This window comes from Aquarana catesbeiana, linkage group LG07 (genome assembly GCF_042186555.1).
Source record: "Aquarana catesbeiana isolate 2022-GZ linkage group LG07, ASM4218655v1, whole genome shotgun sequence".
NCBI classification, from domain to species: domain Eukaryota; kingdom Metazoa; phylum Chordata; class Amphibia; order Anura; family Ranidae; genus Aquarana; species Aquarana catesbeiana.
In genome coordinates this window covers 78,669,211-78,695,242 of record NC_133330.1, presented here as the reverse complement: position 1 = coordinate 78,695,242, position 26,032 = coordinate 78,669,211, and the positions used below count along the sequence as shown (strand labels likewise).

Genomic DNA, 26,032 nt, shown 5'->3' with positions numbered 1-26,032 from the left:
GACAGCTAAATAAAACTCTATAAGGGGAACTGGATTTATTATCCATGTGGATGAGTTTCTAGGTCAACCCAAAGGCCACTTCAAAGTTTTCACAAGCCCTCTTGCATTCTACTTTAAAGTGGAAAACACAAAGAAATCTTTGCTGATAGCCTCCTGCCTCTTAATAAAAGAAAAACATAATGAAAGCCATCAAAATAAAACTTTAAAAAAAAAAAAATATATATATATATATATATATATATATATATATTTAGCAAGGACCCAGTTTCTACCCTCTTCCTGGAGATGCTGGTGCCTTCACTGTGCTTTATCACTGCCTCTGAGAAAAATGAAGGCTTGAAATCCCATAAGAATGCATACTAATACACTGCAGGAACAAATTCTCATAGGATTTAGTGCTTGTGGTTTACCTGTTCTTCCCTTGGAGATCTTCGCTCAGTGGCCCCCTGGGAACCACACAACTTCCTCACGACAATTTTCAGTTTTTCCTAAATATGTGCGCTGCAATGTCCATTCATTCCTACAGAAAGATGTTAAGTCTTTTGTCCAAACTGTGGACAGCCATTCCATAGGAATCAAAGGAGATCATAAATTTTGTAGGCTTTGGAGAAGAACGTGTACAGTCAGTCACACAGCAAAGAAACTGTAGGATCAGAGACATACACAAGCAAGACCTGTAAGGTTTAATTCACACATCCTAAATCAGCCATGGTGGGCCAGGTATACTGAATATACGTGCGGCCAGGATCCCAGGTGTTCTGATCAGTGGTGACTGATTAGCTTGTACAACTCAGTAAAAGAAAGAAACCGGAACTGTCCAAGGCTGTAAGCATGTATATATCTGCACATCCAGCAGTTACCTATAGTTGGAAATAGATGTCTGACACTGGAAGTAGATTGTGCCCAGGCCTGAATATCTGTCCCTAATTGCAGGTAACTGCCTGGATGTGCAGACATATGAGGATACATGTTTATAGCTGCAGACAGCGCTGGCTCCTTACATCCTGTCATTCAGTTGTAAAGGCTGAGCGGCCGACCTTATTAGAACACCTGGGATACCAGCCACAGATATCCACAATATGCTTGCAACACCATGGCTAATTTGGGATGTGTGAATGAGGCCTAAGTGTAAACTCTTCTTTAAGTTCTCCTTTAATACTTCAAGAACCTGTACAAGCAAAAGAAGGAAAACTGAGTTATAAATGGTTATTCCTCAGCAAGGTAAAATGCTAGTTTGGAAATACTGTATCTTCAGTTTTGCAGAGGCTGCATTTCAACACTTTGCATGGACTCTAACCTTTCTATCTGTATAGACCCGAGTCTGACCTTTTTATTGTAATTTAAAGCAGTAAGCTATTTTTACATCTCGGCAATAACCATTACCCAGCGCTCAGTCAAACAAATTGTTATCTCTAGTGCAGGTATGTAGTATGAGAGTAAACACCCACCAAGGCTTAATGTTGTGTAAATAGGCGCTAGAAAAGGACTGGGAAAGTTTTATATCTCCTGAAAGTTATTAAATGTAATGACATCATGGTGTAGTAAGACCAGTGGAACTGGTAAATGTGATGCATGATGCAATGTCGATACAAGCCTGTGACAATGTCAGTTTTTAGATCATTATTGCAGGATGTTGTATTGTGCAATACTTTGCCAGGCCACAAAGTGATTCTGAATTTTGGTCAAATATGTACAATGATTAAATCAAGACACATGTATGGTATGATATTTCAGCCAAACTCCTGAATAAGCCAAACTGTTTTACTTAATGGGACATTCTACCAAAAATTAACCTTTTAAAGTTCTGTAGATGCTTGAGAAGTAAAATAATTTTAGATTTATGTTGCACCAAATGCAAGTTTTCTGCCTTTTCATTCTCATGAATGTACACCTGCAGCAACCCTTGGTGGGGAGTTCACCTTGTTCAATTTTAACATAGCCTTCCTTTGACAAATTAGTATTGTGTTATTGAACACACTGATACTTGATATAGACAGCCAATTCATTGCAAAGCAGAAACAAAATGATCCTAAAGCAGATGTTTAACACTTCATATAGTATGTGGATTGTTGCCCAGGCCCTTGAGCATCTACTATACTTGGGTATAGGGGTCACTATTCATATTGAAGTAGTGCAATGTAGAGGTGCAAAGCTGTCTTATTTTCAAGTTATTGAGAAAGCAGTAGTAGGAGTTGGATTTTTGTAGGAAAAACAAAAAACAAAAATCTCAAGGGCGTGAACCATGAAAAGATCCATGGCCAAGAGGACTTGTCATTGCAGTCTTCAATGGATAAAAGAAGCCAAGGTGATTCAGTCTGCCAGACTCCACTTATAAGTAATTATCACTTTTGGTTTGACTGATTTTTTAATCAGGCAGAAGGCAATGTGCTATGTGCAGTAAACCATAATAACATATCCAAATTAATCTTTCATTGTTCTAATTGCTGATGAAAAGTGAAATCTGGTTGCTCACGCAATCATTTAATATTTACACTGTATTTTTATTGATATTGCAGATAGACACTAGATGCCTGAATAACAAACAGGTTTCATATTCATTCCAGCGGCAATATCTCCTCATTGGTTTTGCAGGAGGAATCAGTGATTCTGGCACATTCTCCATAATGCAGTACAAATAAAAAATCCAGCAGGTGAAGGGATGTCAATGATAGGTGGGTTGTCTTTGAAATTCACATGCTGAGATATTGCTGCTAAAGACCCAAAAGAGAAGTCCAAGGTCAATCAACCCTTGGCATCAAATAAGGATTAATTTGTTATATAATCCATATAGTGTTAGAGAATTTATTGATCCTAATAATGCTTTAACAAAGTAAAGTTTTTCTTGTACTAAACTTAGGGGGCCCAGTGCAACCCCAAGGATTGCAAACACAGAACCAGCAACATCCTTCCCATGTGGACACTCAGAGGCCTCCTGGTCAAGATCTGCTTCCACAGAATGAGCCACAGATGTCATCACCAACCACAGTTCAGAAGCCTCCCTCTATAGAACGCATGTCTTCTGCTGCCAGGAACATTGAGTCACAATCCAGACATCAGACGGAGCAGCCTCCAAAAGCTGCACTTCATCCCCAGCTGAAGTAAGACCATGATACAAATAATGCAATACAGTAGTTTGCTTATTGCCAGGGATATTTGCTTATATGAAATACTGTAGATTTATATATGGATATGTTATGATATGATACATTGTGACCAGTGGCTGGTATGATCTGCAGCAGTCTACTTATCAAGTATAAAATATTATGTGGACATCTTGAGTGATGACTTAGGCCCCTTTCACATGCAAACCGTTTGTCCATGTTTCATCCATCCATTGACGGATGAAAAACAGACATCAATGCATCTCTATGGAAAAACTGATGTAAATATATAATCGTCCATTTTCATCCATGTACATCCACTTCCGCCAACATCCGTTTTCTGGAACAGATCAAACCCTATTTTTCTTCTGTTAAAAAAACCCGAAACGGACAAAGAATGGATGTAATTGGACAAGCGGTCCATTCTTGCATAAACAAATGGCTCTGGGACTCAAATGGTCAGGGACTCCAGCTGGTGGATGTAAAAAGCGGATGTAAAAACAGATGAAAAACAGATGACAAATTGATGTAAACTTCAACCATTTTTTCTTTGAAAAAATGTAACTAAACTGATCAAACGAATAGTCCGCATGTATGAAAGGTGCCTTAAAGTACATGCCACTGACAGAACACATCATAATATTTGCAGTAATAGCCTCAAAAACATTAAATACCTTACAAGGTAAATAAACAAAACCTATAATACAATAATATGCTGACTGCAATCGATGAAAAAATAGAAAACAATTAGTGTGGCGCTGAAAACAACCAGTGAATAAATAAATAAAATATACTAAGTAGATGACCCTTAATTAAATATGCATAGTGTGATATCCTTATACACAAATACTATAATTAGAAAATATCGACCCCCTGTGCACATGATCTGAAACATGCAAATAGCATTCAAAATATATAACGTCCAAAATATAAAGTGCAAGTGCTGCATGTTCTGCACGCTGTCCTGGTGCTCCCCTCCACCGGATGCACCCTTACCTTAAAGGCTTATAAAAAGCGCCTGTGATATATATATCCACTTAGATATTCCTCCTGTGGTTCCTCCTTCCTGTAGTAAACCTCTAGAACAAATGCCTGGTCAGAAGTTACTCCTTCCTGATTGTTACCAGCAAGGCTTTTTTTCAGCTGAAACTTGGTGGAACTCAGTTCCACCACCTCTGGCTCAGGCCCTCTGCTCCCTGATCACAACTATCGCTTGCAAACACAGAAGTCCGGCTTCTGTGTTTACAAGTGAAAGCTTGTCTCCCAACGGCTCCCATAGATCTCATCTCCTAAGTGACTGCCACTGAGTGCAGGATGGGGACCAGGGAGATGCAGGTGAAGATACTAACTGAAAGATCCCCTGCAAGTGAGAAAGGCAGAGCCACTTACAGTGTGCGGGGAGGTACTAGAGCCGGCTGGGTGCTTCAGCTTAATACACCAACACAAGTAAGACAAGTGGAAGATGGTGGAGCTTTTAAGGAAGGAAGGAGAAGATGGAGACAGTGGAAGGGGGGTTGCCTGCAGAGGTTACTCTGCGCGCTGTACATAATTCACTCCTGGTATTTATTGCCCCTTCCACTGTTAGTGAAATCTGACCACACTCACTATTTGATGCGGTTTGGAGGGTTTGTGTGGGGTAGGGAGGGGTTTTTTGAGAAGTCGTGGTTGAGTTCCTGCACCTATTTTCTGAGAAAAAAAGCCCTGGTTACCAGTGATCTCCACTCAGATAAGTCACACATAACTTCACACCACATAAATGCACTCACATTTCATAAAATCAAACAAGCCTTGGTGCACTCATATGGGCTAGGGCGATGGTGTCACCTGAAACCGGATCTGCAGCCCCGGTCAGCGGTGTTCCCTCCATCTGCAGCTTTAATCTGACTGCAATCGATGACATTCTAAAAAATGCAAGTTGCGTGGCTTTAATACACTGATAGACTGGGCTGGGAGGCAGAGAGTATTTGCCCCTGTTAGTAAGAGATGTTGGGCTGGTGGTCCTGAGTGGAGATACTTTACTACTGATACCTCGATCAGAGTGGGATCTGCAGTCAGTGACACATGTCGTTGTTTAATTGAGGACATTGACAGCTCTAAAAGTCTAACCAGGTGTAGAACCCTTCAACACTCAGCCTACAAGTAGATGTTACAGCCTATCTTACAGAAAGTAGCATGTCTCATGCTAAATGACTTCAAGAATATGAAAAGTATTAGAAGATTATCAATAGATATGTTATCAAATAGTTGTTTTCCAGATAATCATCAAATCATATATGATATATATAATGATATATAACTCGGCCCAGAATTATGAGATAAGGACATTAGACTATGGCTACGAAGGCAAGAGCTATGAATCATTCAGTATCATCTGTAAAGTGCTGCAGAATATGTTGGTGTTCTATAGGCATAAATTAGGTAATTAGATAAATAATGCAGAAAACATTCCAAACAGTTGCATTAAATAATATTAATATTTCCTCCAGTTTAAAATAATAGGCAGCATGTACTTGTCACCCGAACCAATTCTAAGTTGTGCAGCGCTGGGCCCCATGCTTCTACTTCTCCGTAATACGTCGTTACTGTACATCCACACTATGCTGCAGGATTTCCTAACCAATGGTCTGATATAATACATTTGTAGCAATATTTGTAAAAATATCAAGGCCGTTGACCGTATTAAAATATAAATAACAGCTCTCCACTTAGTATAAATGACATTTTTGCTACTAAACTGACATATCACATAATAACTAACTTTTGAATTATTTATAAATTACAGCAGCATGCATTTTAAGAATAAAACCCTTTAAGCATGCAACTAATATACTTTTAATACATTTCCTGGCAAAATGAAAAAGTCATTATTGTGCCCATCAGCCATAAAATGTATCCAGCATGACCATTATCAGTAAAATATGGCCAAGCCGTATACTCTGTGAAGCAAAGACGATTTACCATCTGTTCGGCAGCCATTTCTTCTGTTTTCTAGAAGAGATATATAGATAGATGGAAATATTTAAAGTCGCTTTAAAGGTAAAACATATTTTACCTTAATGCATTTCCTGAACCCCCCCCCACTTACCTGAGTCCTCTCTGGTTCCAGAGCAGTTGCGGCTTCAGCTGCAACTCTTCTCTTTCCTCATTCTAGTCTCACAGGCTACAATGGGAGCAGTGAGAGCCATTGGCTCCTGCTGTTGTCAGTCAAATCCTGTACAAGGCAGCTGGGGGCATGGTAAAGCCTCACTGTGTGTGTCTATGGATACACACAGCTCAGCTCAGGAGCGTGCCCGCACATGAAGGAGAGAAGGAGTAGAGAGCTTGCCAGTGGGGGACTCTAGAAGAGGAGGTGAGGGGCTGTTCTGTGCAATACCATTGCACAGAGCAGGTAGGTATAAGGGCTCATGCCCTCAAGGGCTTTAAAAATATCTTTTTTACAGGCATTTGGAATGTTTATTTTTAGCCTGTAAAAGCACCTCTGTTAGCCGATGTGTCAATGCACACAAAGGCATTTACAGGCATATCAGAAGAGGCCCATTGGAAAAAAAACAGATCGAAAAAAAAAAACGAATCTCAAGCTCGCTCAGGGGAAGAGGTTTTGAGCAGAAAAATGCTTGACGTGCCTAAATACATGTAAACGCATCTAAATGCTAGGTGCATTTAGGCACATTTGAGCGTAAATGCATTCAAGTGGGCAGAATAAATTAATAGTCTGGCCAATGGAATCCATTAATGGTTGACTCGCCTAAACATGAATGTAATATACTGCTTTAGGCCAATTTTTAAAGGGAGCGTTTCTCCTGCTGGGAATTCTGGTATTCAGAGGAAAAAAGCAAGTGCCTTGTGCGTGTGAGCCATAAACCTATTTTTTTAATTTTAACAAAGAAAAAAAGGCTTTACAATCACTTTAACGTAGATCTAAACCCAATCACTAAAATCTAATGTAGATAACAAGTATTAATATTACTAATATTACTACAGCAATATTGAGAAGACACATTGCCTTTTATTATTCTCTCCCTCTAGTGATGTTATGCTGCACCATTCTCCTCCGGCCAGCAAGGGGAGGGCTAAAGCAATTGACTCTTTATGCTACAGATCCCAATAGGAGCTGTGCAGTAGGAGGAGAGAGAGATGATTTTTATGAAACTGCCCAGGAAAGTTCTTACTGTTGGCACTAAGGGCGTGTGAAAGAGAGCACCACTGTCTGGATATTCATCTGCCAGCAGGAGACCATGGTGAGCCGCTCAGACTGCAAGGAAGTTTAGTCCTGTGCCTACTGCTGTGAGTACTGGCCAGAAAGGAGCCTGCCCATGCTTCAGAAAATGATAGACAAGAGCTAAAGGTCCCGGGAGCTGCACATCACAACAAGACCCGCTGTGTTTGAACAAGTGTCAGTCTCAGCCTAGACCCCTGCCGGGCCACACCACCAGCGGGTCTTGTTCTGATGTGCGGCTCCCGGGATCTTTAGCTTTAGTGGTTTTACCCCCCCGCTAGCGGCTGAGAAAGGGTTAAAAACCACCGCAAAGCGCCTCTGCAGAGGCGCTGTGCTGGTGGTATAGCCACACTGTCCAATTGAATTCAATGGGCAGGAGCGGTGAAGGAGCGGTATATACTCCGCTCCTTCACTGCTCCGAAGATGCTGCTAGCAGGACTTTTTTTCCCGTCCTGCTTTCACACTGGAGAGACAGCAGCGGCTGTTTCAGGTCGGTTTGCAGGCGCTATTTTTAGCGCAATAGAGCCTGCAAACCGCCCCAGTGTGAAAGGGGCCTTAGTTGTGTACTCCACAAATCTGGCCTTTATGGCAGAGTGGCAAGAAGAAAGCCATTGTTAAAAGAAAGCCATAAGAAGTTCTATTTGCAGTTTGTGAGAAGCCATGTGGGGGACACAGCATGTGGAAGAAATTGCTCTGGTCAGATGAGACCAAAATTGAACTTTTTGGCCTAAAAGCAAAATGCTATGTGTGGTGGAAAACTAACACTGCACATCACCCTCAACACACCAGTCCCAGGGCCATCTTTAATATTGATTGGACCCTGGGCAAAAATTTGCCCCCCCCCCATGCAATTTCACTCTCCACCTGCTCTGAGACATACAATACATAGCAGCTAGACTTAAAATCAGTTTACTGTATCTGATCAGGCAGCAATTGCAATTGGTAGCAAGCGGTTACAGCATATCATTACTGCTTACTGACTGGTTGCTAGAGGTTACAGCACACATTATGGCTCACTGATTAGTTGCTAGAGGTTACAGCAAATATTTCTGCTTGGCTTGTTAATTGGTTGCTAGAGATTACTGTACAGTGTTACTGCTCACTGATGCTAGAAGTTACAGCACATCAGCTCCGCACAGCAGGGGGGCATGATATACATATGAATGCCGCCTTTATTTACATATCAATGCCGCCGGCCGCAGCTATTTACTTATGAATGCTGGTTATTTACGTGTAAAGACAGGGCCTGTAGGTGAGTCATCTGTACACAACAATAAGACAGAGCCTGGGCAGCATTAGTACCAGCACTTCACACTGAGATATTGGGACACAGCACGGGACTAAAACTTCAAAGGACAAGGGAATTTAAACTGGTATTGTTGGCAAGTATGAGGCAGCTGCTTTGGGCCCCACAACAATGACAGGGCCCAGGGCAGCTGCCCCTTTTTCCCTGCCTTAAAGACAGCCCTGACCAGCCCCACCATGAAACATGGTGGTGGCAGCATCATGTGGTGATGCTTTTCTTCAGCAGAGACAGGGAAGCTGGTCAGAGTTGATAGGAAGATGGATGGTGCCAAATACAGTTCAATCTTATAAGAAAACATGTTAGAGTCTGCAAAAGACTTGAGACCGGGGTGGAGGTTCACCTTCCAGCAGGACAACAACCCTAAACATACAGCCAGAGCTAAAATTGAATTGTTTAGATCAAAGCATATTCATGTGTTAGAAAGTCCAGACCTAAATCCAATTTAGAATCTGTGGCAAGACTTGAAAATTGCTGTTCACAGACGCTCTCCATCCAATCTGACAGAGCTTGAGCTATTTAGAAAAGCGGAATGGGCAAAAATGTCACTCTATAGATGTGCAAAGCTGGTAGAGACAACCCTTTCATTGCAGCTGTAATTGCAATGAAAGGTGGTTCTACAAAGTATTGATTCAGGGGGGCTGAATACAAAGCACGCCACACTTTTCACATATTTATTTGTAAAAAACTTTGAAAAACATTTATTATTTTCCTTCCACTTCACAATTATGTGCCACTTTGTGTTGGTCTATCACACAAAATCCCAATAAAATACATTTATGTTTCTGGTTGTAACATGACAAAATGTGGAAAATTTCAAGGGGTATGAATACTTTTTTCACGCCACTGTATACTACACTCTACACCAGTGTTTCTCAACTCCAGTCCTCAAGGCGCCCCAACAGGTCATGTTTTCAGTATTTCCCTCAGATGAAACAGCTGTGGTAATTACTAAGGCAGTGAAACTGATCAAATCACCTGTGCAAAGTAATGGAAAGCCTGAAAACATTACCTGTTGGGGCGCCTTGAGGACTGGAGTTGAGAAACACTGCTCTATCCTACACTTAATCTAAACCTAGACTACACCTATACCAACCGTATCCCGCATTATACCAAACCTTTACTGCATCTGAACCACATCTCACTTGCACCTGTGCCCAGACTATACTGTATCTATACTGCATGCAGGTTAACTGGGATGGTTGTTAAGTGCACCAACGTTCTTCAAGGGTCCCAAAGATAGCCGGCAGAAGAACATCTCTAAGGACTGCTCTTCCTGTTATAATTATTCTGCAAGTCTCCCTTGTTGCCTTGCCCCCCTCCTCTACCACCCCTTCTTCTTTTGGATGATGCATATCCAGTCAGTCTAGGACTAGGATTGCCACCATAAATGCACTCTGGCAGTATAGTTCCAGCACTCGGGAGATTAAAGTGATTGTAAAGGATCGTTTTTTTTTTTTAAATAACAAACATATCATACTTACCTCCACTGTGCAGCTTGTTTTGCACAGAGTGGCCCCGAACATCCTCTTCTGGGGTCCCCCGGCGGCTCTCGTGGCTCCTCCCCGCATCAGATAACCCCTTAGGAGAAGCGCTCTCCCGAGGGTATTACCCTGTGGTACCTTGCTACCGAGTCCAGCATTTGCATCCACAGACACCATGGATAGGATGCATTAAGGTGAAAAAACACAAGGATTTAAACTTTACTACTGCTCACTGCTGCATTTGAAGTGGCCTTGCTATTGTTTATGCTGATCTGGATGCCAACTGTCAGCTTATGCCTAGTCCCCACTGTTAATCACTTTGTATGCTAAATTGTTTTATTACCATTGGTAATCCATTTTATGCTTGCCTAGCTACCAACCGTTGTGGGTAACAATATACTAAAGCGGATTTCCACTCGTTTTCCAGTTTATTAAGAGTCAGCTGCTACAAAAAGTGTAGCTGCTGACTTTTAATAAACAGGCACTCACCTGTCCCACAGTCCAACAATGCAGCCGCCTGAAGCCTCGCTCCTCTCCCCTTCCTCTTGCGGCGCCATCATTGCAACTGTGGGCACCCAGCTGTGACAGTTTGTGGCTTCACAGCCGGGCATACACTGCACATGCGCGAGTCCCACTGCACTCTCCTAGTGGCCAGGCAATCTTCTGGGACCTGTGATGTGTCCCAGAAGATTGCAGAGAGGGAGGGCCACCTAGGGGGAGAGGAGGAGTCGCCTAGGTGGCGAGAAAACGGAAGGAGGAAGTGGGACAGGAAGTACCTGTAAAAATCAGGTACCCCCCCCCCCAAAAAAAAATGACATGCCAAATGTGGCATGTAAGGGGGCGAGGAGGGCTTAAAGCAGAAGTTCCACTTTTGGATGAAACTCCGCTTTAAGTTTGCCTTTACTACTTGGTTTGGTGCATGTTTTCTTTGATATAGTGCTACTACTGGGTATTAAAGGGGTTGTAAAGGTAAAAATTTGCATTAAGGTGAAAAAACTTCTGACAATACCGCCGCCCCCAGCCCCCCCGTTTTACTTACCTGACGCCTCGAAAGTCAGCTTCGCGTTCCCGACATCTATTCCTCCGCTCACCCTGGCCGCTGATTGGCTACAGTGGATGGACTGGAAGCAGCGCAGCCATTGGCTCGCACTGCTGTCAATCACATCCAATGACGCGGCGCGCTGGGGGGCGGGGCCGAGTGATACAGTGAGCGGCTATAGCCGCCGGCTGTATCACGGGAGCGCGCCCGCAAGCACTAACCACCATGCGAGGGAGCTCGCATTAAGGTGGTTAATGCTTGCGGGGAGGAGCTGAAACAGCCGCCGAGGGACCCCAGAAGACCAGATTCGGGGCCACACTGTGCAGAACGAGCTGCACAGTGAAGGTAAGTATAACATGTTTGTTATTTTTAAGAAAAAAAAAAATTACCTTTACAACCCCTTTAAGTATTACTTTCAGGGATTTCCTGCAATATTGTATGTTTGTATGTTTGTACACTCAACCTAGTGTGTTAGAGGGCCTGAGATATTTTGGAAAAGGTTGAGAAAAAGAACAGAGGACCCATCCTAATCAGCAACTCCTATGGGGGTACATTCATATTTAGCATGTTCGTGTAAGCTATTTTAATATTTTAGAATCTGCAGCTTTTCTTTAAATAATACCTGTTAAAATTGCCATGATGGTCCTTAATGAAAACTTCTTGTTATAGGGTGACAATGCTGTGTACTTGTCTCTAAATTGTTCTCCTGCTTGTTATCCTGTCATATGCACTTCCACTGAAGTCCCCTTTAAGAGGTTCAACCTGAGCAACCACATACAGCTGCTGCTGGAGCACATGCATGTAGACAGGAAGAGGCTGCAAATAGGCTGGAGGAGAGCAGCTACACTGAGATACAAAAAAGAAAGACAAAACGTAATGTCTAAGAAAAAGAAAAAAGAATTTAGATATACTTTAAATGACATCTGTAATGAGTATACATCAATTCCTGCTAGTAACAGTGATCTGTAAAAAGTCTGGACCATTTTATTTAACTTGCTTAACCTCTTTCTCCAAATTTCAACAACGCTCTTAGTTTATGGTTAACCTTCTGGTCAGATGTGCAGGTTATTTAATTAGCTGTAGGCCATGCTAATGGACACCTAATCTCACCAAGGCTTCATTTACCTGTTGTCAGAAATGTTTATCTTAATAATAGGCTTTTTGTGATCTTCCAGGAAAGTAAATGGTATGTAAGAAAGCCTTGGAGCTAGGCAACACTTCAAGCAGAATTCAGGAAAGCAAGTAATTTCACTTAGCACTACCAATTTGATTAGCCCTAACAGCAGCATTTTTTGGAAATGAGGTTCTTAGGACTAAAATGTAAATAAAGGTAAAAGTCTTTTTTTTTTAAATTTTGAATAAGTGTAAGGGCGTAGTTTTTTTTTTTTTGGAATCTGTGTTCCATTGGGGATATTTCCCCTCACTTCCTGTCCCACATCCAAAACAGGAAGTGAGAGGAAAGCCTTCCAAAGTGAGGAAATCCTGGGGTGTTACAAGGATTACCAGAACTAACGTCTGCATTGGAAGATTTTCCCTCTATTACTGTTCTGTCAACCCAAAATTTGGGATTTTCTTTTACTTTCACTTTCGATGATAACGGTAAACAGGACAAACAGAGAGGGTGAAACTCTCTAACAAGGGCACAGACAGCAATAACAACTGACAGGTGTTCTAATCCCCACTTTATTCAAAACTTGTTGCCTTTAAGTTTGTAGGTGGGGTGCAGCACGGTGCGGTGGAATAACACACTCCCAATGCAATGAAAGTTCACAAAAAACCCGGTGGAAAGGTAAAGACGCAGAAAAAGGAGTTGAACTAAGACATGATCTGATTCTGATAAATTACTTTTCCAGATGGCACTGTAGCAGCTTTGGCCCACCCTTCCATTTACATTGATGAGGACTGCAATAGGCAAAAAGAAGCTACAGTGCCTTGAAAAAGTATTCATACCCCTTGAAATTTTCCACATTTTGTCTTGATACAACCAAAAACATAAAAAAAAAAATTATTGGGATTTTATGTGATAGACCAAAACAAAGTGGCACATAATTGTACAAATTTTTACAAATAAATATGTGAAAAGTGTGGCATGTATTTGTATTCATTCCCCCTGAGTCAATACTTTGTAGAACCACCTTTCTCTGCAATTACAGCTGTACTTCCTTTTGGGGATGTCTCTACCAGCTTTGCACATCTAGAGAGTGACATTTTATGATCATTCTTCTTTGCAAAATAGCTCAAGCTCTGTCAGATTGGATGGAGAGCATCTGTGAACAGCAATTTTCAAGTCTTGCCACTAAGGATGAGCTCCGGCGTGTTCGCATGCTGCACGTGCCCATAGTTGCCAACATTGTAAAAAAAAAATGTGGGACACTTTTGTGGCTGTAGGCGGAGCCGTACAATAATTAGGGGGCAGAGCATTCGTTTGTAGGTGTGACCTACGAAAATATACAAGTGCAACACGCTTCGCACGCCGCGGCGAAAAAGGGGCATGGTTTACGCGACATAGTGGGCGTGGCTTAAATGGACGTGGCTCAAGAGGGTGTGGTTAGAGTCTGAGATGAATGAGGGATGGAGAGGGGGAGAGGGAGAGAGGGAAATGACGGGACAGCAGCCCCAGAGCCTACACAATAAAAATGTGTGTATTCTAGAAAGTTTAACAATCAGCAGATAAAGATACTCCAAACACCTGGTGTTAGCACTTCAATCATCCTGGCACCATGTTTGTTATGGTGTCAGGATGATTGAAGTACATTATTTCTATTATTAATATAAAATGAAATCATTCAACTCACCATAATGCAGAATCAGTGGGATCCCTGAGCGTGTCACTAGCCACGTCGCCTGCCACCAGCTGTCCGTCCTTGCGTCAGATGTCCCAGCAGAGTCCGTCCTTGCATCAGGTGCCCCCAGCGGAGTCCCCCCCCTTACATCAGATGTCCCCAGAGGAGCCCCCCCTCACACCAGGAGTCCCCAGCGGAGCCCCCCCTCATACCAGGAGTCCCCAGCGGAGCCCCCTCTCACACCAGGAGTCCCCGGTGGAGCCCCCCCTCACACCAGGAGTCCCCGGCGGAGCCCCCCCTCACACCAGGAGTCCCCGGCGGAGCCCCCCCTCACATCAGGTGTCCCCGGCGGAGCTCCCCCTCACATCAGGTGTCCCCGGCGGAGCCCCCCTCACATCAGGTGTCCCCGGTGGAGCCCCCCTCACATCAGGTGTCCCCAGTGGAGCCCCCCTCACACCAGGTGTCCCCGGCGGAGCTCCCCCTCACATCAGGTGTCCCCGGCGGAGCCCCCCCTCACATCAGGTGTCCCCGGCGGAGCCCCCCTCACATCAAGAGTCTCCGGCGGAGCCCCCCTCACATCAGGTGTCCCCGGGGGAGCTCCCCCTCACATCAGGTGTCCCCGGCGGAGCCCCCCTCACATCAGGTGTCCCCGGTGGAGCCCCCCCTCACATCAGGTGTCCCCAGTGGAGCCCCCCCTCACACCAGGTGTCCCCGGCGGAGCTCCCCCTCACATCAAGTGTCCCCGGCGGAGCCCCCCCTCACATCAAGAGTCTCCTGCGGAGCCCCCCCTCACATCAGGTGTCCCCAGCGGAGCCCCCCCTCACATCAGGTGTCCCCAGCGGAGCCCCCCCTCACATCAGGTGTTCCCAGCGGAGCTCCCCCTCACATCAGGTGTCCCCGGCAGAGCCCCCCCTAACATCAGGTGTCCCCGGCAGAGCCCCCCCTAACATCAGGTGTCCCCAGTGGAGCCCCCCTCACATCAGGTGTCCCCAGCGGAGCCCCCCCTCACATCAGGTGTCCCCGGCGGAGCCCCCCTTACATCAGGTGTCCCCGGCGGAGCTCCACTTTACATCAGGTGTCCCCGGTGGAGCCCCCCCTCACATCAGGTGTCCCCAGCGGAGCTCCCCCCCACATTAGGTGTCCCCAGCGGAGCTCCCCCTTACATCAGGTGTCCCCGGTGGAGCCCCCTTCATCACATCAGGTGTCCCCGGCGGAGCTCCCCCTCACATTAGGTGTCCCCGGTGGAGCCCCCCCCTCATATCAGGTGTCCCCAGCGGAGCCCCCCCTCACATCAGGTGTTCCCAGCGGAGCTCCCCCTCACATCAGGTGTCCCCGGCAGAGCCCCCCCTAACATCAAGTGTCCCCAGTGGAGCCCCCCCTCACATCAGGTGTCCCCAGCGGAGCCCCCCCTCACATCAGGTGTCCCCGGCGGAGCCCCCCTCACATCAGGTGTCCCCGGCGGAGCTCCACTTTACATCAGGTGTCCCCGGTGGAGCCCCCCCTCACATCAGGTGTCCCCAGCGGAGCTCCCCCCCACATTAGGTGTCCCCAGCGGAGCTCCCCCTTACATCAGGTGTCCCCGGTGGAGCCCCCTTCACATCAGGTGTCCCCGGCGGAGCTCCCCCTCACATTAGGTGTCCCCGGTGGAGCCCCCCCCTCATATCAGGTGTCCCCAGCGGAGCTCCTCCTTACATCAGGTGTCCCCGGTGGAGCTCCCCCTTACATCAGGTGTCCCCGGTGGAGCCCCCCTCACATCAGGTGTCCCCGGTGGAGCCCCCCTCACATCAGGTGTCCCCGGTGGAGCCCCCCCTCACATCAGGAGTCCCACAGCGGTGCGCCCCCCTACCTCAGAGGTGTCCTCCGCATGGCTAGAACCCCCGCCCCTTTCCATATCAGACTGGCAGCGGGGCGGGGGGGTGGGCGGGGCGAGGCGGGGCGGGGGGGTAGGCGGGGCGAGGCGGAGGGTGGGCGGCGACGCAGGAGCTCCGTCTAGCCCCCCCCAGCCGTCTTCCTAAACTTCAGTAAAATGGTGGCCGGCGGAGACAATGTCTCCGCCGGCCGCGGACCTCTAGCGGCGGTAGCGGCAGCAAAATCGTGAAGAACCGGATTTCTCGGGACATTTACTGGGGCGCCACAAATTCGGGAATGGCGTCTAAGTCCCGGGAATGTCCCGGGAAATCCGGGACAGTTGGCAAGTATGCGTGCCGAGCCCGCCAGGAAGTCGGCACGGCGCAGCGCTAATCACAAGCAGTGAGACATTTCCCGATCTCTGCAGCCGCACATCGGGAAATGTCTCACTGCCTTTAAGTAGCGCTGCACCGTGCCGACTTCCTGGCGGGCTCGGCATGTGCAGCATGCGAACACGCCAGAGCTCATCCTTACTTGCCACAGATTTTCAATTGGATTTAGGTCTGGACTTTGACTGGGCCATTCTAACACATGAATATGCTTTGATCTAAACCAATACATTGTAGCTCTGGCTGTATGTTTAGGGTTGTTGTCCTGCTGGAAGGTGAACCTCCGCCCCAGTCAAGTCTTTTGCAGACTGTAACAAGTTTTCTTCTAAGATTGCCCTGTATTTGGCTTCATCCATCTTCCCATCAACTCTGACCAGCTTCCCTGTCCCTGCTGAAGAAAAGCATCCCCACAACATGATGCTGCCACCACCATGTTTCACAGTGGGGCTGGTGTGTTCAGGGTGATGTGCAGTTTTATTTTTATGCAGTGGCGGCCGGTGCATTAAGGGCACATGGGCGCCACCCCCTCTCTCTTGCCACCCCTCTATCACCAATAGATAGATTCATGCATTGTATGAATCTATCTATGGCCGCCGCTGCCACCCCCTATTCAGGCGCCTGGCCCCTTTTCGGGCACAGGGCACCTGAATTACAGCAGCGGGGGGTGTTTTTGAAGCACCTGATTAGAGCCATAGGCTCTAGTAGGCGTCAAAAAAGGTGCTGGGCGCTCGCAGGTCACTTAGCTGTGTTAGAAAAGCGAATGACTATTCGTTTTCCTAACACTAAACCGCCTCTCCGCTGATCAGGTGCTCGGATCTGTTACGTGTCACCTGATTGGCTGAAACAACAGGCGCCGCTATTGGATGCCTATCAGGAGGAGAGGACGGGAGATGAGGACGGCAGGAGACGCATGGAGGACCCCGCTCGTCGCCGTCACCTGCTGCCCCACTAAGACAGGGTAAGTGCAGGGCAGACGGCGAGTGGGCGGGGGTCACACTTGGGACATTCAACGGCACACTGACAGCATATGATGGGCACACTGGCAGCTTTTGATGGCACAGTGGCAGCGTTTGATGGCACAGTGGCAGCATTTGATGGCACAGTGGCAGCGTTTGATGGGCACAGTGGTAACATTTGATGGCACTGTGGCAGCATTTGATGGGCACAGTGGCAGTGTTTGGCACAGTGGCTGCGTTTGATGGGCACAATGGCAGCATTTGATGGCACAGTGGCAGCGTTTGATGGCACAGTGGCAGCGTTTAATGGGAACAGTGTCAGCGTTTGGCAAAGTGGCTGCAATTGATGGCACAGTGGCAGCATTTGAGGGCACAGTGTGACAGCATTTGATTGCACAGTGGCAGTGTTTTATGGCACAGTGACAGCATTTGATGGCACAGTGGCAGCGTTTGATGGCACAGTAGCTGCAATTGATGATTTTTTTTCAAAAAAATTTTTGCGCCCCCCCAAAAATTTTGAGCACCAGCTGTCACAGTTTTTCTGCCACATATAACATTTTGCTTCTAGGCCAAAAAGTTAAATTTTGGTCTCATTTGACCAGAGCACCTTCTTCCACATGTTTGCTGTTTCCCCCACATTGCTTCTCGCAAACTGCAAACGGAACTTCTTATGGCTTTCTTTTAACAATATAGTTGTCCTGTGTGCAGATTCTCCCACCTGAGCTGTGGATCTCTGCAGCTCCTCCAGAGTTACCATGGGCCTCTTGGCTGCTTCTTTGATTAATGCTTTCCTTGCCCAGCCTGTCAGTTTAGGTGGACGGCCATGTCTTGGTAGGTTTGCAGTTGTGCCATACTCTTTTCATTTTCGGATGATGGATTGGACAGTGCTCCATGAGATGTTCAAAGCTTGGAATATTTTTTTATAACCTAACCCTGCTTTAAACTTCTCCACAACTTTATCCCTGACCTGTTTGGTATGTACCTTGGCCTTTGTGATGCTGTTTGTTCACTGAGGTTCTCTAACAAACCTCCGAGGGCTTCACAAAACAGCTGTATTTATACTGAGATTAACTTACTCACAGGTAGACTCTATTTACTAATTAGGTGACTTCCAAAGACAATGGGTTCCACTAGATTTTAGTTAAGGGTATCAGAGTAAAGGGGGCTGAATACAAATGCACACCACACTTTTCAAATATTTATTTGTCAAAAAAAATTGAAAAACATTTATCATTTTCCTTCCACTTCACAATTATGTGCCACTTTGTTGGTCTATCACATAAAATCCCAATAAAATAAATTTACATTTTTGGTTGTAACGTGACAAAATGTGGAAAATTTCAAGGGATATGAATACTTTTTCAAGGCTCTGTATATGCATTGTCTGTACTGTCTTTGCCAAATCAGACACAAACTGTATAGTGACAGGTAGGGTTGAGCCAAATACCCCCTGGTTCGGTTTGCAGCAGAACATGCGAACAGGCGAAAAATTTGTGCGAACACCGTTAAAGTCTATGGGACACGAATGTGAAAAATCGAAAGTGCTAATTTTAACTTGCTTATATGCAAGTTATTGCCATAAAAAGTATTTGGGTACCTGGGTCCTGCCCCAGGGGACATGTATCAATGCAAAAAAAAAATTTTAAAAACGGCTGTTTTTTCGGGAGCAGTGATTTTAATAATGCTTAAAGTGAAACAATAAAAATGAAATATTCCTTTAAATATCGTGCCTGGGGGGTGTCTTTAGTATGCCTGTAAGGTGACGCAGTTTTCTCGTGTTTAGAACAGTGCCACAGCAAAATGAAAATCAAATGAAGATGAAAATCATTGAGAAAAACAGCATGCCCCCCCCCCCCCATTACCAGGCCCTTTGGGTCTGGTATGGATATTAAGGGGAACCCCGCACCCAAATTAAAAAAAAAATGGCATGGGGGGCCCCTAGGCACTATATACTCTGAACAGAAGTATGTATACTATACAGCCTGCCCTATATACTCTGCAGAAAATTCGGCCTTAGGTGTTGGTGGTACCAGAACAATGTAAGCCCTCACAGATACTCTTGTTGGGCACAGGAACGGACCCTGCTGTGAAATATTAGATCAAAAACTGTAATTGCATACCCCTGTTAAACAGGGGCAGAAAAATTGGGCCTTTGGTGGTGGTGGTGCCACAACACTGTAAGCCCTCACAGTTACTCTTGGTGTGCGCAGGAACGGGCCCTGCTGTGAAATATTAGATCAAAAATTGTTAAACAGGGACAGAAAAATTGGGGCAGTGGTGGTGGTGCCCTAACCAAAAATATTGTTGGAAGCTAGCATCATCAAGATTGACGAGGAATAGGATAGTCACTCAGCATAGGCAGTCTTCAAGGGATCCCACATCCATACAAAAATCAATCAGCTATCAGCATCAGGTGCTTGATAGCTGCTGATCCAAGACTGATCCATTTTCAACAGAGTCTGTGGACAGGCGCACTCTATGATCCATTACAAACCCTCCAGCAGCACTGAATGTGCGTTCAGAAAGAATGCTGGATGCACGACAGGCCAGTAGCTCAATTGCATATTGAGAAAGTTCTGGCCAGTGGTCCATCCTCAAGACCCAGTAACCCTCTTGCCCCTAGATATTCCTGCACCATGTAATGCAGGCGCTGGCGATGGTTGCTTGTACCGATCAGACCTTGGCGCTGGGGACTGAAAAATTGTCTAAAGGCATCGGTCAGCCGGCCACCTTCTCCACCGCTTTTCCTCTGACTGAACGAAGCCTCAGTAACACGTTGTCCAGCACCAGGAAATTGTAACCTCCCAGGGTCTGGAAATGCATTGCACAAACCTTCCTTCAAGGCCTCTTGAAGATGTTTCATCCTCTGCGAAGGCAGGATGAGTTCTGCAACCTTACCCTTGTAATGTGGATCAAGAAGGGTTGCTAGCCAGTGATGATCCCTCTCCTTGATACCACAAATCCTAGGGTCCATTCACAGGCTTTGCAGAATCAGGGAGGCCATGCAGCGTAAGTTTGCAGAGGCATGCGATTCTGAGTGATCTGGGTCACCAAGGATCACATGATCCGTAACAACCTCCTCCCAGCCACGTACAACTCCTTGGGTTTCTGGGGACTGAAAACCATCCTTGAAGACTGCTGCTGAGTGTTATCCTCCATGTATGTCTATGCTGGCACAATCCTCCTCCTCCTCTTCTTCCTGTGTGTTTGCAGGAATACTATCTGGATAAAGGGGGCCTTGAGAGGTAAGGAAGTCCTCCTCTTCCTCCCGCTGTTCTGCCTCAAGTGCCCTGTTCATTATTCCACGAAGCATGTGCTCCAACAGGAAGACAAGAGGGACAGTATCACTGATGCATGCATTGTCGCTGCTCACCATCCTCATGGCTTCCTCAAATGGTGACAGAATAGTGCATGCATCCTTGATCAGTAGCCACTGGTGTGGCAAAAAGAAGCCAAGCTTCCCTGACCCTGTCCTGGTGCCATACTCACACAGGTACTCATTGATGGCCCCCTGCTGTGTGTGCAGCCGCTGCAGCATTGCCAACATTGAGTTCCACCTAGTGGGCTTGTCACAAATGAGGCAGTTGGTGGGCAGGTTGCATTCCCTTTAAATGTCATCCAGCAGAGCACTGGCATTGTATGATCGGTGGAAATGACCACAGACTTTTCTGGCCTGCCTCAGGAGATTCTGTAAGCCTGGGTACCTGCTCAAGAATCGCTGCACCACCAAATTCAGGACGTGTGTCAAACATGAAACATGGGTCAAGTGTCCCTGTCGGAGGGCAGAGAGAAGGTTGGTGCCATTGTCGCATACAACCATTCCTGGCTGAAGCTGGCGTGGCGTCAACCACCTCTGAGCCTGCCCCTGCAGAGCTGACAGAATCTCTGCCCCAGTGTGGCTCCTGTCCCCTAAGCAGACCAACTCAAGCACCGCATGGCATCTTTTTGCCTAAGTGCTTGCGTAGCCCCTTGAACGCTTACGGAGCACTGCTGGTTCAGAGGACGAATCTGCAGAAGAAGCCATAGAGGAAGAAGAAGAAGAGGAGGGGGTGGATGAGAGAGGTGTGGCAGAATCACCACTAGCATTTTGGAGGCGTAGTGGCGGAACAAGTTCCAACAATACCGAACCCTGTCCTGCATCCTTCCCAGCATCCTTCCCAGCTGCCAGCAGAGTTACCCAGTGCGCTGTGAAGGAAAAGTAACGTCCCTACCCATGCCCGCTAGACCATGAGTCAGTGGTAATATGCGCATTACTGCTGACCGCCCCTGTCCAACAAGGCCAAAACATTGCCTTCCACATGCCGGTAGAGAGCCGGAATGGCCTTCCGTGAAAGGACATGGTGTTTTGGAACCTGCCACTGAGGTACAGCATATTCCACAAATTCATGAAAGGGGGCAGAGTCTACCAGCTGAAAAGGCAGCAGTTGCAGTGCTAGCAGTTTGGCCAAGCTAGCATTCAGATGCTGAGCTTGTGGATGGCTGGGACTGAATTTTTTTTACAGTTTAGCAACTGGGTTAGGGAAATTTGCCTGCTAAAATCAGATGGTGGTGTACTGATAGCAGTTTGGCTGCAAGTACTTGGGACACCTATTGCTATACCTTCATTCCTCTCTGGAGGTATACTGGAGGTATAGTAGGGTTGGAGATCACAGATGAGGATCAAGGAGAAGTCCGCCTTTTTCTTTGATGTGGGTCTTTTTCAAGTGCTGTTGCCAACGGACTGCATGGGAGGTCGTCGTATGTCTGGTCAAGCATGTGGTGCCAAAGCGGCTGCTGTTCTGGTCACGCTTGATCCGCTTCAGACATAGGTTGCAAACAGCAACGGTGCGATCTGCTGCACACGTGTCAAAAAAGCCAACACCACGGAACTTTTCAAAATCAGCGGGGAATCAGCAGCGCCCTGCACCTGCGGAGCTCTGAGGTGTGATGCAGTAGGGTGGCTGCCCTTAAGCTGCCCCCTAGAGGACATCCTGCCTCATTGGAGTTGTGCCGCCTCCTCCTCCTCTCTTCTATCAGGCAGCCAAGTAGAGTCAGTGACCTCATCATCCCCTCCCTCCTCGTCACTGGAGCAAACTTGGCAGTGTGCTGCAGCTGGGGGAACATGACTGCCAGTTTCTTGTTCTTCTTGGGCACCCCTTCTCTCTAGGCTCACATTACTCCCTTCCTCAACCTGGGAACCAACATCGGAACCTTCAAATCGCTGTGCATCCTTCAGCAGCATGTACCCGACACTGTGGTCGAATAGTTCGGGAGACTCTTCTGTGCATGATGGTGGGGCTATGGAAGGAGTGACTGTGGACAAGGAGGCAGTGGAATAGACCGCTTTGGCAGCTGCATTGGAAGGCAAACTACTATGAGCCCGGGTGACAGAGAATTAGGAGGATGAGGAATGCTTTGTTATCCACTTCACCAACTCTTCTGCATGTTCTGGCTCAATAACATGGCCAGCAGCAGAAAAAAAGGACAAGCGTGCCCCACAGCCACCTGCAAAGGATGCACCATGTCCATGACCAGCACTGTTGACTGTAGACATGGAGGCTGCTTGCCCTCTTTTAGTGGCCTGTGAGCGTCTGCCTCTCCTTGGTGGCTTTCGGACATGATGTATATTTTGTTTTGCAACGCCACACTGCACTGTATTGTGTACTGTGCACACCACCAGAAGTGTAGTAGCAACTGCTCTACGGCTGCACTGTATTGTGTACTGTGTACACCACCAAAAGTGTAGTAGCAACTGCACTACGGCTGCACTGTATTGTGTACTATGTACACCACCAGAAAAGTAGTAGCAACTGCAATACGGCTGCACTGTATTGTGTACTGTGTACACCACCAGAAGTGTAGTAGCAACTGCACTACAGCTGCACTGTATTGTGTACTGTGTACACCACCAGAAAAGTAATAGCAACTGCACTATGGCTGCACTGTATTGTGTACTGTGTACATCATCAGAAAAATAGTAGCAACTGCACTACGACTGCACTGTATTGTGTACACCACCAGAAGTGTAGTAGCAACTGCACTGTATTGTGTACTGTGTACACCACCAGAAAAGTAGTAACAACTGTACTAAGGCTGCATTGTATTGTGTAGTAAAAACAGTACACCACAGAATGCACTGTAGATATAAGCTACACTGGATGCAGAGTGTGTGTATATATATATATATATATATATATATATATATATATATATATATATATATATATATATACATACATTAGACTGTATATATATATATATATATATATATATATATATATATAAATACACCGCCTGAAGTATATTAGAGATAGTACACCACGAAATGCACTGTAGATTTAGGCTACACTGGATGCAGTGTATATATAAATATATATATATATGTATATATATATATATATATATATATATATATATATATATACAGTGGGGACTGAAAGTATTCAGACCCCCTTAAATTTTTCACTCTTTGTTATATTGCAGCCATTTGCTAAAATCATTTAAGTTCATTTTTTTTCCTCATTAATGTAGACACAGCACCCCATATTGACAGAAAAACACAGAATTGTTGACATTTTTGCAAATTTATTAAAAAATAAAAACTGAAATATCACATGGTCCTAAGTATTCAGACCCTTGCTCAGTATTTAGTAGAAGCACCCTTTTGATCTAATACAGCCATGAGTCTTTTTGGAAAATTTTGGCATTTGCGTAGTAATGGCTTTCTTCTGGCGACTCAACCATGCAGCCCATCTTTCTTCAAGTGCCTCCTTATTGTGCATCTTGAAACAGCCACACCATATGTTTTCAGAGTCCTGTATTTCACCTGAAGTTATTTGTGTTTTTTGATAATAAATGGCTTCAGCCAAACACTAACTGTGAGTGAAAGAATTATTTTTGTGTTGTCATTCATATTCTCTAAAAAATAGCCAGGAAATCATACATTCTGCCAGCGTATGTAACCTTATGAGCACAAATGTACATAAAAATAATTGAAAAATAATTGAACCCCCCCCCCCACCCAGTCCATTACCAGGCCCTTTGGGTCTGGTATGAATATTAAGGGGAACCCCACTTCGAAATGTAAAAAAATGGCATGCCCCCCGCCCCCCAAATCCATATAAGGCCCTTCAGGTCTGGTATGGATTTTAAGTGGAACCCCACGCCAAAATAAAAAAAAATGGTGTGGGAGTCCATACCAGACCCTTATCCGAGCACGCAACCTGGCAGGCTGCAAGAAAAGGGAGGGAACGAGAGAGCGCCCCCCCCTCCTGAACCGTACAAGGCCACATGCCCTCAACATGGGGAGGGCGTTTTGGGGTCCCCCCAAAACACCTTCTCCCCATGTTGATTGGGACAAGGGCCTTGCATAGTGTGAGGCGCGCGCTGTGATTGGCCAAAGCAAGCAGGATCGCAGTGCATTGACGATCCCGCAGTTCATTATGGGGTGTTCTGCGGGCGCTCAAATTTCCCGCGAACGCCCCTTAATGTTGTAAATTCGGCAAATGGGCGAACACCCGATGTTTGAGTCGAACCTCTTGGTTTACTTCAAGAGCTTAAAGGTTAAAAGAGAAGTGCAGAAATGTAAAAAAAAAAAACAACATATTCATCTAGAATGTCCTCTACCTGCTCTACACTGAGAACTAAGAGATCAAAGACTGCTGATCGCTCAGTTCTAGAGGCTGCTATTTTATCCTTTTCTCTGGCACCAGAACATATTATGCAATAAAAATAACACTTCAATTCGTTGAGATGGCGCTAAGCTAAATTTTACAATGGCTTAGAAATCATCATCAATCTATACTATAACATTGGTGTGTTAGGCTGGCAATACATTACACTGTTTTTTTGTACAATTTTTCTTTCGATTTACCAAAACCATATAATATGAGGGCAAACCTAAATGCTTTCAATTTGTATGCAATCGGGCCCTTGTAGTACATAGTTGAAGGTAAATCTAAAGGAAATTGAAAATTGTATAATGTATGGGCAGCAGCTTTGAGGCAGATAAATAATTCATAAAACGCAGTGTTTAAAATTTCTGCACAATCATAAATAGAAAATACACAAAGAATTGGTAAATTAATGGTTACATTTCTTTTTCCATTTATGCGTTTTACGTTTGCTTTCATTTAATGGCTCTACAGAAACATATTTGAAATTATTACAATACATTAATCTCAACTAAAGGAGCCAGCACCAGAGAACATAACTCAATAATCGTTTTTGTATATCAGCAACACCTTTAAGTAAATATAATTACATTTAACGATGCCTGATACCCTGCCACTGCCAGTAGAACAGGGATATATTTAAAAAAATTCAATTCCCCTCCTTCTTTGGCATATGTTAGCTTGTAGCTTGGATACATATACAATCAAAATTTTAAAGCACTTTTTTAAGTGTGTATTTTGCCTTTGAAGTTGCAGATTTTAAAACTGCATGATTTTAGTTTTTTAAACAGTATTTTCGTCTTTTACACCTGCAAGTGCATTATGTAACAGTACAAAATGATCTTTCCTAATTTTGCATTCAGTGCTAAGCAGTTATATTATTAGAAACACATCCTATCACGTGAGTGTAATGCGGTTATTACCAGTGGAGATCACTCAAAAAGGAGGAAGTGCTTGGTTTTAGTCACTAATCTGAAAATATTTTATTCCTTCTGACCAGAGATGACTGAACTGTCACACCTTGTCCAAAAAGAGCCATACATCTTATATAATATATTATACTTTACTGTCACATACTGACACAGTTAACTACTTCAATACTGGGCAATTTCACCCGCTTCCTGTCCAGGCCAATTTTTCAGCTTTCAGCGCTGTCGCACTTTGAATGACAATTGCGCGGTCATGCAACACTGTACCCAAATTAAATGTTTAGCATTTTTTTGAGACAGATAGAGCTTTCTTTTGGTGGTATTTAATCACC

General features: G+C 45.3%; 1 protein-coding gene across 1 annotated transcript in view; it reads left to right on the top strand.

Annotated features, from left to right (window-relative positions):
* SYN2 (synapsin II) overlaps positions 1–26,032 on the top strand; it is a 446,027-nt gene that overhangs the window by 407,795 nt on the left and 12,200 nt on the right. The window contains exon 12 of the mRNA XM_073592359.1: positions 2,858–3,098. Coding sequence (XP_073448460.1) covers positions 2,858–3,098 — 241 coding nt within the window. The remainder of the gene's footprint in view (positions 1–2,857; positions 3,099–26,032) is intronic.